Here is a 12,556-nt window from a genome sequence, read left to right on the forward strand (position 1 = left end):
TAGTTTCATAAGTTAAGAGACACTTCAAATATGTATAAATTGCGATAATTATGTGTATTTATAATCTACCTTCAAATAGTGCATGTGATAATAAAGTAAATCCTAGATTTTTCTCTTTTACCTATTTTTTTAATTTTAAAATTTTTGCCAAATTTTCACCTAATTTGTTGAGTGCGAATGGAGTTAACCTAGACTACACACACCACCAAGGTGTGTAAATACTAGAGCGAAGACCTTAGACCCCAGCCAAGCAAGCTGCAAGATAAAATTTCAAATTCCAGAAATACCCTCCACCCGCCCACACGCTACACCATTACCCGTTTTGTTCTTTCCCCTTCTTCCTCACAGGTTTCACTTGCATGAGACTCCATTTCCCTTCTCTCTCTCCCTCGCCGAAGCATCTCAACTCCAATCATCGCCCAGATATTGGCAAAGTTCAGAGCCCAGAAAAAATGGTTTCGAACTCGGACATCCTGACCCGGCTCACAGAAATCCTCAGCACTTCAGACCTCGACACGGCCACCGCCGGCAGCGTTCGCCGTCAACTGGAAAACGATTTCGGAGTTGATTTATCGGACCGGAAAAAGTTTATCCGGGACCAAATCGACATTTTCCTCGAGACCCACAGGGCAGAACCCCAAGACGAAGAAGAAGCAGAGGGGGAGGAGGTCGGTGAAGGGTCGGAGAATGCAGAAGAAGAAGAAGATGGAGATGAAGAAGGAGAGGAAGAGAATAAAGGCAAAAATAAAAGGAGAAAAACGTGAGTTAATTTTTTAATTTATTTTTTAACTGCATTTTTTGTTTTGTTTTATTTGTGTTTGGTTGCTGGGAAAATGGGGTTAGTCGGTAGGAAAGAAATTGAGGTTTTAAATTAATGAGGATACCAGTTGCCCAATTTGGCCTCCCTTTTTTTCGAGTTTATTGGGTCCCACATGATGAGAAATGCGGCTTCTTTTCCTTTCTTCTTTTCTATTGAAATAAAAGCCAAGTCAATAATCTTTTGGGATTTTGGAGTAGTTGCAAGAAGTGAACTTGATTCCTTTCTAGATATTTCTGTCGACTATGTGCATCCAATTGCAGTTTTTATTGCCTTTTCCTTTCTTTATCATATGGTTGGCTGAAATTTGTATTGAAGTTGATTTCTTTCTTTCTGGTCTTAAACTTTGGTTTCATAATCCACAACATCATTTTATGTGAACATATCATACTTTGCACTTAGAAAAAACACATACCTGATTGAAGAAATAATGAATATTTTTTCGGTGTTTCTACATGGATTGCTCATTGAATTATCAAATACTGAGGTTTTCAGTGCCGGTAGCAAACTGACAGCAGTCTGTCTTGCTGTCTCATCTTGAAACTGAAAAGGCTCCTAGAAGTTTAAGAAGAGTATACATTTTTAAAATTTGCATATTTAGATTTAGTTGAGGAGTAAATGCGAAGTCTCTGTTTAGTGAAGAATTTGATATGGAAGTATACGATTGACAGTGAATTGGAAATGATCAGTTCAGAATCTATGGCTTCCCTTAAAACATTCACGCTTAGTTTTCATTTAATAACAGTGACTTTGTATCTAGAGATATGGCCCTTAAAGTCCACCTTACTCATTGTAAGGAAGTCCTCTTTTTTTAATATGCAATTACTTGTATGCCTATAAATCTGTTTATCTATTTAGCTCTTCATAGTTAATACTACATATTTAGAGCACTATATGAAAGGAGTTGAAGCTTATACTATGATTACATTGACAAGTCAAGGATATTGCGCTATATGTTGGAGGCTAGTACTTGTACGACTAACGTTCCTTCTCTCCTGTTATTCTAAGGAGCATATATATGTTGAGAAAGCTTTGCATTCATCTATAGGCTAATTGTCTAATATGATTGTGGAATTTCTCAGAGTAGGCTCATATCTCTGAAATCCAGTTCAGGGACGATGATTTCTTTACATTGTTTCTAGAAGAATGAATTTTCTGTGTACTTGTTGTTAAGTTCCATCTGTGGTTGGTTACTTTTGTCCTCAATATATGAATGAGTATGTGATGTATGTGGCTCTGTAAATACGTATTCGTGCTGGGGCTCTGAGTTTCTGCTATGCACACTTCTCTAAGTTATTTTATATTGCCAAACAGGGTGGATAAAGGAGTTGTCAAAAGAGGTGGCTTCAACAAAATATGTAGCTTGTCTCCACAGCTTCAAGAATTTGTTGGAGAGCCTGAAATGGCCAGGACAGAGGTATAATTTATTAGGTTTATGCAATTTTTTATTGTTTACTTTCAATGCATCCTTGTGTTGGATGGAGATTACGGAACCAAAATATGGTACTTATTCTCCCTCATTCATTTTTAGGTAGTGAAGAGAATTTGGGCCTATATCCGTGAAAAGGATTTGCAGGACCCAAAAAATAGGCGGAATATAAGATGTGATGAATCACTACATTCCCTTTTCCGTGTTAACTCTATTAATATGTTTCAAATGAATAAAGTTCTCTCCAAGCATATATGGCCGCTTAGCAGAGAAGATGGTATGTCTAGAATTACTTTCCTCATCCTTCTGATGGCACTTATATGTGAACCGATTGTCTTTGGTCATGGTGTTAACTTATTTATATTACCCTTGTACTTACATGTTGATTTTCCATATACTCAAGAATGTGCGTAGTGTTGTTTTTTTTCTTTCTACTTGTTACTCTCCGTTTGATGAGCATGGTATATGCAGCTGTTTGACATGCATTTAAACTCCACTAAACTTGAATGTGCACTCAATGAAAATGAAAATAAAGGACATTCCTACAAGACATACGCTATTTTCTACTGTAATTCACTGAGGACAGGCAATATTACTAATTGTTTATTCTCCAGTTTAAGAATGATTTTACATTACGGAGTTGTATGAATCAGCTTATGATAGGATGGAACCGTCCACTTATAGGTTCTCTTGGATGCTTATCCATTTCACTTGTACTTTGCGCATGTGGTTGGTTTTGCTCACTAACAAGAAAGTATAACATTTGGTTACAAAGCTTAATAAAACCATGATTTTTAAAAAATTTGTGCTTTGTTATTTTTCTTCGGAGCATGATTTCATTTTTTCCTTTCTAAGTTATTTTGACTTTCTGTAGCTCTGGTATAATACTGATATGCTCATAAACTATTCTCTTTTTTCAGTATGTCCATTAGCATGGGGATATATGTAATTTATTTTACTTTTTTACAACTTCATCTGCCAACAAAAAAGTCTTCCAAATAGGATCGTTGCCGTATTTCATGTAATGGTATCTTATAATTTTATTTATCATTTACCTTTACTATTGTCACCCTGAAGTTGCATGTTATAGTATTTATTTGAGATTTTAACACCGTAGCATGATGAAACTCAGAACCTGTAAAGCAAAAGAAGAAAGGGGAAGAAAGTGATCATTCTGTCTCTGAAGGAGATGTAAATAATGTAGCACAAGAGGAAGAAGAGGTGGAAGAAGAAGAAGAGGAGGAGGAAGAAAAAGTTAGTAAACAAAAAGAAAGCAAGAAACGAAGGTTACTTTCTTTAATTTCATGTCTTATCCTTTTTTGTGTAGGTTTTTGATTTTGTTGACCTTGTCATTGTTTCCATTATTTTTTTAGTTCTTCTATTATGCATGTTCAACGTTTGGAAGTTGGATATTTTAACTTGAAGTCCTTGTAGACATGTAATTATGATTTATTCGTTATTGATTTGCATAACTAGGCAAAAACAGATTTCCTGGAAATTCAAAACTGTAACTTCTAAATCCGATCATTGAATTCACTTATTGTCTATTTACTTTATCAGAATAACACCCGTAGAGTTATTACTTGTGATAGTTTGAGTTTCTCCTGATTTCTTCTGCTCCCGCCCAAAAAAGAAAAGAAAAGGAAAGTCCATTACTGTTTATTTGTATAATGATATGTACTGGGCACATAGTAACCTATTGGATATTCATAAGACCCTCTATGGCTGTTAGGGCGATATATACCTGGTTCTGAGGTGGCTGGTGTTTATTTTTTCTAATATAGTGTGTTATCAAGTAGGGCTGCAAAAGTGGATAAAGAAGTCAAGAAAAGGGGAGGAGGTGGCTTTACCAAATTATGCAGCCTTTCTCCAGAACTTCAAAAGTTCATGGGAGTGCCAGAATTGGCCAGAACAGAGGTACTAGTTTTAGATTTTCAGAAAACCCCTTTCTCCTCGAGGAAAAAGAAATTATTTTATTTTATTTTTAGCCAGATGAAATCGCTTTAAGTATAATTTCAAAACTTATTGTATACTCATTCTCATTTCTTTCCTGAATTAGGTTGTGAAGAAACTTTGGAGTTATATCCGGGAGAACAATTTGCAAGATCCAAATAATAAACGAGAGATAATATGTGATGAGTCATTGCGTGCCCTTTTTGATGTTGATTCTATCAATATGTTTCAAATGAATAAAGCTCTGTCCAAGCACATATTGCCCTTAAATGGAGAAGGTATACATCTTCAATAAACATGCATTATGTTTCCTATGTACTTATGAATTTGATTGTCATAAATCCTGCAGTTTTCAGCACTGATAAATCAAAATGCATTGTGTAGAATAGGGAAACTGTTTCTTGGATGTGATACTTTTTGCATATTTATTTCTATACTTCATGCGTATGGATTATGATATATTGATAGCTTCACAAGAAAGGGTGATAGGTCAGCAGGAAGGAAGTATATAATTATTGTACTTGCTCTCTGACATATGTTGGATGGAACATGGTTCCATATATTTCACCTAGAGCTATATGCATTTAGCTTCATCGTGAACATGAGTATTTTGAAATGTCTCTTTGTCTGCATAGAGCTGCTTTCAGTTTGTTTATATGTCCAGTGATAAAAGTGATAAATTTTCTCAAGGAAGAATTTTAATTCGTCAGAAGTGTATGCGATGCTATCTGTGCTATGCTGTCACCGAATTTATACTCTCTTGTTGAAGTTTTGACAAATATTTTGGTACCTACTTACAAATTGTGTTATAATCTAGCAGCTCCAGATAACGCTTCACGAAAGGATAAGCAGTCTGAACAGGAGCATGAAGAAGGTGAGATATATCTGTATATATATATATATATATAATATATTCAGGTCTTCAGCTATCAAACTTTGTTGGGTTGCAAAGTTATTGTATCTTTATACCACATCCTGGTACTGGCATAATGTTTCCAAATAATATGCTAAGAAATGAACCAAGGTGCTTTCAGTTATGAACTTGTGAGTCTCAGCACCAATTTCAATATTCAGATTCAGATGACCCTAAGCAAAATGAAAACGACTAAAGAAAGTTGGTTTGGTTCTTCTTTCTCTCCTACCACTTTCGGCCCAACATTGATTCTGCTGCCTAGTAGTTTTGTGTCTGTCTGCTAAATGATGTTGATCCAACACACTATTTCAGAGCAGCTTAACTTTTTGCCTACTTCTATTTCCCATTAATATATGTCTAAAATCCAAATTATAGTGCCCGGGGATCATTCAGGTAAAATTGGCCCATTTTCCAGTTACTTGAAGTTCAATGGGATAGGCATACCTGGGGGAAGATGTTACGTTTGATGATATAAATACATTAATGACTGTTTTCTACTGTATTGCCATTGCTTTAGGGTGCCACTAGATCTTGGTACTAACTGCTTAACTTCACACCTGCATTTGGCTGTTTTTTCCCCCTGAAGGATCCCTCTGATAAGTGGAGAATGATGTGTGATGATAAGCTAAAAGAAATTTCTGAGGTCGACCCCTTCAATGGCTTCTCAGTCCCAAAGCGTCTGACCGCTCATTTCATCAAGACAGGACAGAATGATGCCGAAGTGTAAATAGTTTTAGCCCAATTAAAAGAGGGCATTTTTGCACTAGCCATTGTCCTTTCCAAAGTTTTGTACTTTTTATGCTCGTAACATCTCCAAGAAATGGAAATAGAAATTTTGAGAAACTTGATCGTGCTACCAATGCCCCCCTCACAGTTTTCTTCTGCATATGTTTACAGGCACGCTGTCATTTTCTTTCGCCCCCTTTTCAAGGGATTTGGTGGCCTAGCTTAGCGCAACGTTTTTTTGTTTTGTTCAAATGCTAAGCATAATAAGTTGAAACTGAAGATTGACAGAAAAGAACTTTAGTCCCTGTTATTGTCTTGCTGGAGCGCTGTTCAATCGTTGCAAAACAAGTTGTTTTCTGGTGTGCATGATACAGTCTTTAGCCAATGTTCTATCTTTCTGTGGTTTAAGAATCAGATATCATATATACTTCAATCCGAAGAGAGAAATTTGGTCACACTTCAATCTCAGAGCATTTTTTGTTCTGATTTGGTAACCAATCTGGGCCTCATTATCCTTTACGGACAGTCACTTCTCTGATGTGGAACAATTGCGTTTGATCTATTTGAAATGGCTAAAAGCGGTTTTGAAAACATTTGGCATGAAACATTGAAGTGCTTCTGTATAAAAGCCTTTTTCTGACCACATGCTAGGGGTATTTTCAAGAAGCATTTGGAATTGTAATAGAGAATTCTGACGTGATTCTAATAAAAGCGCTTCTTGCAAAGGTGCTTACGAGTAAAAATGTTTTCTACTGAATCTTCCAAAAGGGCTCTAAATGTTTGGGCCTTCTTGTTCATCATTAAACTCCAAATGGGAATGTATTTAACTCCAAATGGGATTACAAAACATGTCCACCAAAATGTAATTGGGTTTTGCTCGACCTAGTTAACCCTCTGTTTGTTGGGCTTTTGGGTGGGAGATGAACAAAAGGTAAATGTCCCTTGCAAGTCAGTTCCCAAATAAAATAAAATAAAACTCCTTTATTACAAGGGCAAAAATTAGAGATGTATTAGTGGCAGCAGCTCTAGATCGTGAGACTTGTGTCCTCAGATTGGAGGGCACGACGCCATTATTATAGGGACAGGGAACAGCGAGCTAACTCATCCCATCATGGAGGATAAGAATGCGCAATCAATATAACCTAGAAAATGCTTGCAAGGAAGGAAGGTCTCGAGTTCATGCTCTTTTAAATTGGTGTCTCTGGTTATAAATTGGGCCAATTATTCTGTGTGCACAAGTTATCACCATATTTTTGGGTGAAAGACATGAAATCTTATTCAAATATTCCATCTATTTATGAAAATAGTTTTTGTTTTTTATTATCATCGATACGAACATTTTACATAAACTTTTGCTAATTGTATACTTTTTTTTGGTATTTTTTATTATTATAAATTGGGTCATAACATGAAAATATATGTCAAATACAGCACGAAAGGAATCTGATATTTATACTTTTTTTTTTTTTGGGTGTTGATAATGTTACATGTGTAAATTTAGTAGATTTCAGTCGTAGACAAAAGCATAATATCCTTATTTGCAAGCAAAGCACAAATCAAACCATTGATATTTGATGGAATGGAGAGTTGTGAAAGGCACACTTTGGCCACACGGGCATATGTGGTGTAGAATTGTAGGAGGAAGAACTAGGAAGAAGGAGAGGGTGAGAAAATGTTATTTGAAAAAAAGTAGAGAACAAAATCCAGAAAAAGAAAAATGGCAAATGGAATTAAGGAAGGCGACAAAAGAGAGAATCTGATGGGAGGGGGGAGTGTGGGGCCCACCATTAATTATTCCTTAATGTTAAAAGCACCGCCGCTCCTATGCGGCGATCCGGATTCCCTACCCATCATTTTGCCACGTCATAAGCCATGATCGCCCTCCCGACACTCCCCACGTTTTTTTCACCGTACTGCGTACCACACTCCACCGTAAAAGCTTTCCTTTCAATTCAAGACTTGAGATGGGATCTCCACAATATCTCTCTCTACGCATTAGTGTCTCCTTTTTTTCTTTTTTTTTTTCTTTTTTTTTTCCTCACTAAAATATAGAAAATTATAAATACAAATAATTTTATTGAGCATTTACCTCAGTACCCGAGTATTTACAGACTACACAAACTAAGATGTTACCGACTATATTTTACATGTGTGATTTGCATATAATGATAACATAAAATTAAGTAATTTTTACTTTTTACTATTGGAAGAGTTATTTAATTCGACTGTCTTTTTGTTGTTTATTAAAACTTATATAATTGATTTTGGAAGTAAGGCAATCAAATTACAACGAACTTTTTTCTAATAGTTGCAGCCAAAGTTTCTCTTTGTGGTTCAAACTCATGTAGCTAGCTAGTGACAATAAACACCATGAATTTATGACTTTGACAAATGTAGTATAATTCCATCACGCGCATGAAGACAGGAGGTTCAAGCCGACAAAATATCATAATTATTTACAGCTCATTTTGTAGGATTCAGATTCTCTGTTATGATTTTCTCTGCTATAATCTGCTTTACTTTTGTTTTTCATATGCCGTCTTATTAAAATTTAATCTAAGGGACTTAAAAATTGACACATCATCCTTGAAATAAAAATTCAATTTACTCCTACTTAAAAAAAGGAAAAAAAAAAAACCCTAATCCAACTATCGGCAAAGTTAACGTTATGTTCTTTTTTCTTTCTTCTTCCTGTCTCACGCCCTCCACGTCTTGTCCCTTTTTTTCTTTTTTTTTCCCATTCTTCTTGAATATGCCCCAAAATCTCATCTCTCACCAACGTCACAAAACATATTAACAAATATCAAATACTGAAGGCTTTACCCAGAAATGAAAAACAAGAATTTATTCTTCTTTTTCTTGTTTCTCAGGAAGCTTTATAAACATATTAGATTTTTAGGTTAAAAATGAATAAGTTGGTCAACTATCTGAAAAATTACAAAAGGCATTAGATTTGGAAGCCTCATCACAAATTTGGTTGCTGGAATTCGGAGAAGGCTGCCATTTCACCATAAAGCCCAGAAACGCAAATATCCCACCACCTACAATAATAGTAATACAAATTTACAAAAACACTCTCTCTTAAAACATGATTTTTCTTTTGATAGGGGAAAAAGAAGGGATTGTGATTGTAGAGGTTTTGGAGAAATGAAGGCTTGGTGTGAGAGATAAGATTTTGGGGCAGAGACATGAAGAATGGAAAAAAATAATAATAATAAGAACAGGACGCGAGACAGTGATTGAGTAAAAAAAAAAACAGATGTGAGATAGGAAGAAGGAAGAGAAGAAAGAGGACATGATGTTAACTTTGCCGTTAGTTGGATTATGGGTTTTTTTTTTATATTTTTTAAAATTAGGAGTAAATTGGGTTTTGTTTGAAGGATGATGTGTCAATTTTTAAGTCCCTCAGATTAAATTTTAATGAGGTGACATATGAAGAACAAAAGTAAAGCAGATCATGGCAGAGAAAATCATAGCAGAGGATCCGGATCCCATTTGGTATGCAATTAGATTCAAAACACAAGTGATATTATGTAGGCATTAATTAGTGGTAATTTGGAGTAAATAATTAAGATAGATTATTTGTAAGAAATAATGGAAAATGCTATGGATATAAGATGAAGACATTGTGTTTTATATCTCTATATAGATGAAGTTTGCCAATACAATGGATCCCATCTTACACAAAGTGGCCTATAAACTTGATATTCCGAACATTACTCAGTGATTATTCAATATGTCCACTACACTATGTCAGATTCTAATGAAAAATAAGTGAGATCTACTATTGCACGTTGGATCTCACATGAGACCAAACCTATATACATCAAAAATTTGCTATTTAACAAGCTGGACTTTTGATTTGTTACCCTTAATTAAACCTACTAATATATCTTTCGAATGAAACTCTTTCTTGATTTCTAGAAAGGTAAGATCGATGGGAAAAGGGAGAGTGGAAAAAAATGATGATGATGTAGTTGGAGAGGACTTGAGGGAGGGCCCAATAAGTGGAATCCTTGCAAGGACCAAGCAAGAACACAACACACCAATAATGCCATTGAATACAACTCCTTAAAAGCAGACAAAGACACACCAAAACCCTAGATGACAAAAACAGCCTCACAAAAAGTTGCGAGAAGAAAAAAAAAAAAAAAAAACTGTAATTTTTTTGATATCTAGCATTATTTAAAAAGATTCTATCCGTCCTTGACATGCAAAAGGGGACCCACTTATTTGCAAAAAAAAAAAAAAAAAATGGGGGAGGAGAGAGAGGCAAAAGATACCCTCCCTCAGGAGGAGGTCTCGCAGAAATTGAAATGGCAAGAACAAAGCTTGTCATCACGTGAAAGATGCTTTTGGGGTTTGATAAGGATTGTGTGTGTCTTCTTCGGAAGCATTTTAAATTAGGTGTTGTGTTTGTTCTTTTGATTGACCCAACAAGAAGCTAGTTGCCTTTGTAAGTATCTTGAAAGTGAGAGGGAATTGGCTCATGCACTGAATCTTGTGGAAATTTTGAGACGTACACATTGGAAGGTGCAAGGTGCAAGGTGCAAGATGCATATGCTTTTCCTTATCTCTATATATAAAAATGAGTATAATCAATTCATTCTTTAGAAGATTTGTTTGTTTTCAAATCAGATAAATTTTTGTATTACCTAATAATATGTGTATATGTAATGATAACCGTACGTATATCAAAATTATATACTATGTCATCGATTATATGCATCATGTCGACAGAGAGCGTTATAAACACTCAAATGAAACCATTTGAAACTCATAAAGCTACAAAAGGAGTAGAGGATCCAATTCTCTAGCTCTAAAATCTTAACACATACACCACGGCCGGGTAATAATCAACGTAAGTTTTTATTATTATTATTTTTTAACGAATCTATAGGGCTGGAATTCGGATGTGGTAATGATCAACATCATATTTTCTTTGAATCTCATAATAGAGCTGAATGAATAAATAAATCAATAAACAAATATGAAGGTCATGAAAAACTAGACTCTTCATTATTTGTGAATGTCATTTATATTTTACAAAATGTGCTTACCAGTGGATGCGACGTGAGTACATTCGATGTTAATTTTTCTAAAACATATGGTAATCAAACTTATGTTTTTTGAATCAAAGAATAAAGTAGGTGATGATCTACCTACCTGTATATATAATAAAATGCATTATTTTTAATCTCTACCGACAATTTCATTTTGTTAAAATTTGTCAACAAGGAAACTCACTAGCTAATACATGCTTTTGGGGAGAGTTGAATTAACAGAACACTAATTTTTTTTCATTAAATTAGGCCACCTCCTTAATTTCACTGCAGCCAACTCACATTCAAACTCAGAGATCTTTGTATTTCTTTTATACTGAAAAAAAAAAAAACTAATTTATAAATTATGTGCTTATTTTATTTGTTTAAATTTATATATTAATTATTTGTGATTCTTCATGTTGCTTTCTTTGATGGTAATGTGTGTGGGAAAATATATATATATATATATTCTGTGTGGTAGAAAAGTAGAAAACAGTTGGGTGGTACAGAGATACCATTTCTTGGATTCCAGATAGTACCAAAATAATCTCTTCAAATCAAAATTGAGATGCTTTGCTTTGGCACTCAAAACACAAGTTGGTTGGCTTTCAAGCGGTCAAGCCAAGCTACCTCTCTATCTCTCTCTATCTCTCCTTTTCTCCTTTATCTCTATATTTTTATAAAGTCTTTAGAGTAAATTCCATGCCTTCCCTTTTGTTTATCTTTTTCTTGAATGGATCAAAGACCTGGCTTCAATTCCATGCCATCATTTGCTTTCATTAGAAGCAGGATTGAGAGAATCTTATCCCCTTTGACCCATCATAATGAACAATATAAAACTAAATAAGCACACAAAAACGAGGGTATAGCTCAATTGGTTGAGCTCTTTCACCTTCATTTATGTAGGCAGAGGTTCAAAACTTCTAGGCACTCAATGAATATCTATGTACCCGCCCACCCATCGCTTGTACTAAAAAAAAAGGGAAAGACCACATTGTGAAATGACTCAAATGCCCTTCCATGAGTCACTCATAATCTTGCAATTTTCATTTGCATTAATTAGACTAAGAGATGGTTAAAATTCTACAAGAGTGGCTAATTTTGCACTTGCTGGAATAACGGAGTCTTGTTAGGTAAGGTGCCATTTGCTCGGTGCCTTTGGAGAAATCATACCAAGGGGGATGAATGGAGTTGATGGGATAGAATTACACATGGGTAAAACCACTCATGAAAGATGTTTGCACATGATATCATCTTCTTCTCCATTTCTTGTGCTTTGATTTAAAGATCACAATGGCATGTGAACAAATTTAGATTAGGCTTCAGCGTATAAATCTTTTGTCAAACTTTCTTTTCACGTCAAATTCTCGTTTACAACACTTGAACTTGGAATATTTTTCAACAAAATAATTCAAATGGTCAATATCAATAACATGTGAACATTTAGACTCTCTAATTAATTTACAATAATAGAGAACATGTACATGCAAAACACAGTGTAGATGTGCTCAAAATAGCAATTAACATTGACCAAGTAGGTTTTTGTTTAAATATGTAAAGGAAGAATTTGGTAGATTCACAACATAACATGGTGTAATTCTTCCATTATATTGAGGTATCATAGCATTATGAAAAGAAATAAAATATCATATAATTTTCTTCTTATTACCCAC

The 12,556-nt window shown here is 34.8% G+C and overlaps 1 protein-coding gene across 6 annotated transcripts; it reads left to right on the forward strand.

Moving 5' to 3' along the window:
* Positions 1-208: 208 nt before the first annotated feature.
* Positions 209-6,000, forward strand: LOC117637985 (upstream activation factor subunit UAF30). Of its 6 annotated transcripts, none has more exons than XM_034373057.1 (9): positions 209-760; positions 2,132-2,234; positions 2,349-2,523; positions 3,379-3,532; positions 4,043-4,163; positions 4,306-4,477; positions 5,017-5,073; positions 5,488-5,581; positions 5,699-6,000. In XM_034373057.1, the coding sequence occupies exons 1-8, from the start codon at positions 360-362 to the stop codon at positions 5,577-5,579; spliced, it is 1,275 nt and encodes a 424-aa protein (XP_034228948.1). In that variant the 5' UTR covers positions 209-359; the 3' UTR covers positions 5,580-5,581; positions 5,699-6,000. The 6 variants fall into 6 exon arrangements, with proteins under 6 accessions (XP_034228948.1, XP_034228949.1, XP_034228950.1 ...); XM_034373058.1 differs by having other exon boundaries at positions 5,020-5,073; XM_034373059.1 differs by having other exon boundaries at positions 4,046-4,163.
* The last annotated feature ends 6,556 nt before the right edge of the window (positions 6,001-12,556 follow it).

This window comes from Prunus dulcis, chromosome 8, assembly GCF_902201215.1.
Source record: "Prunus dulcis chromosome 8, ALMONDv2, whole genome shotgun sequence".
NCBI classification, from domain to species: Eukaryota; Viridiplantae; Streptophyta; class Magnoliopsida; order Rosales; family Rosaceae; genus Prunus; species Prunus dulcis.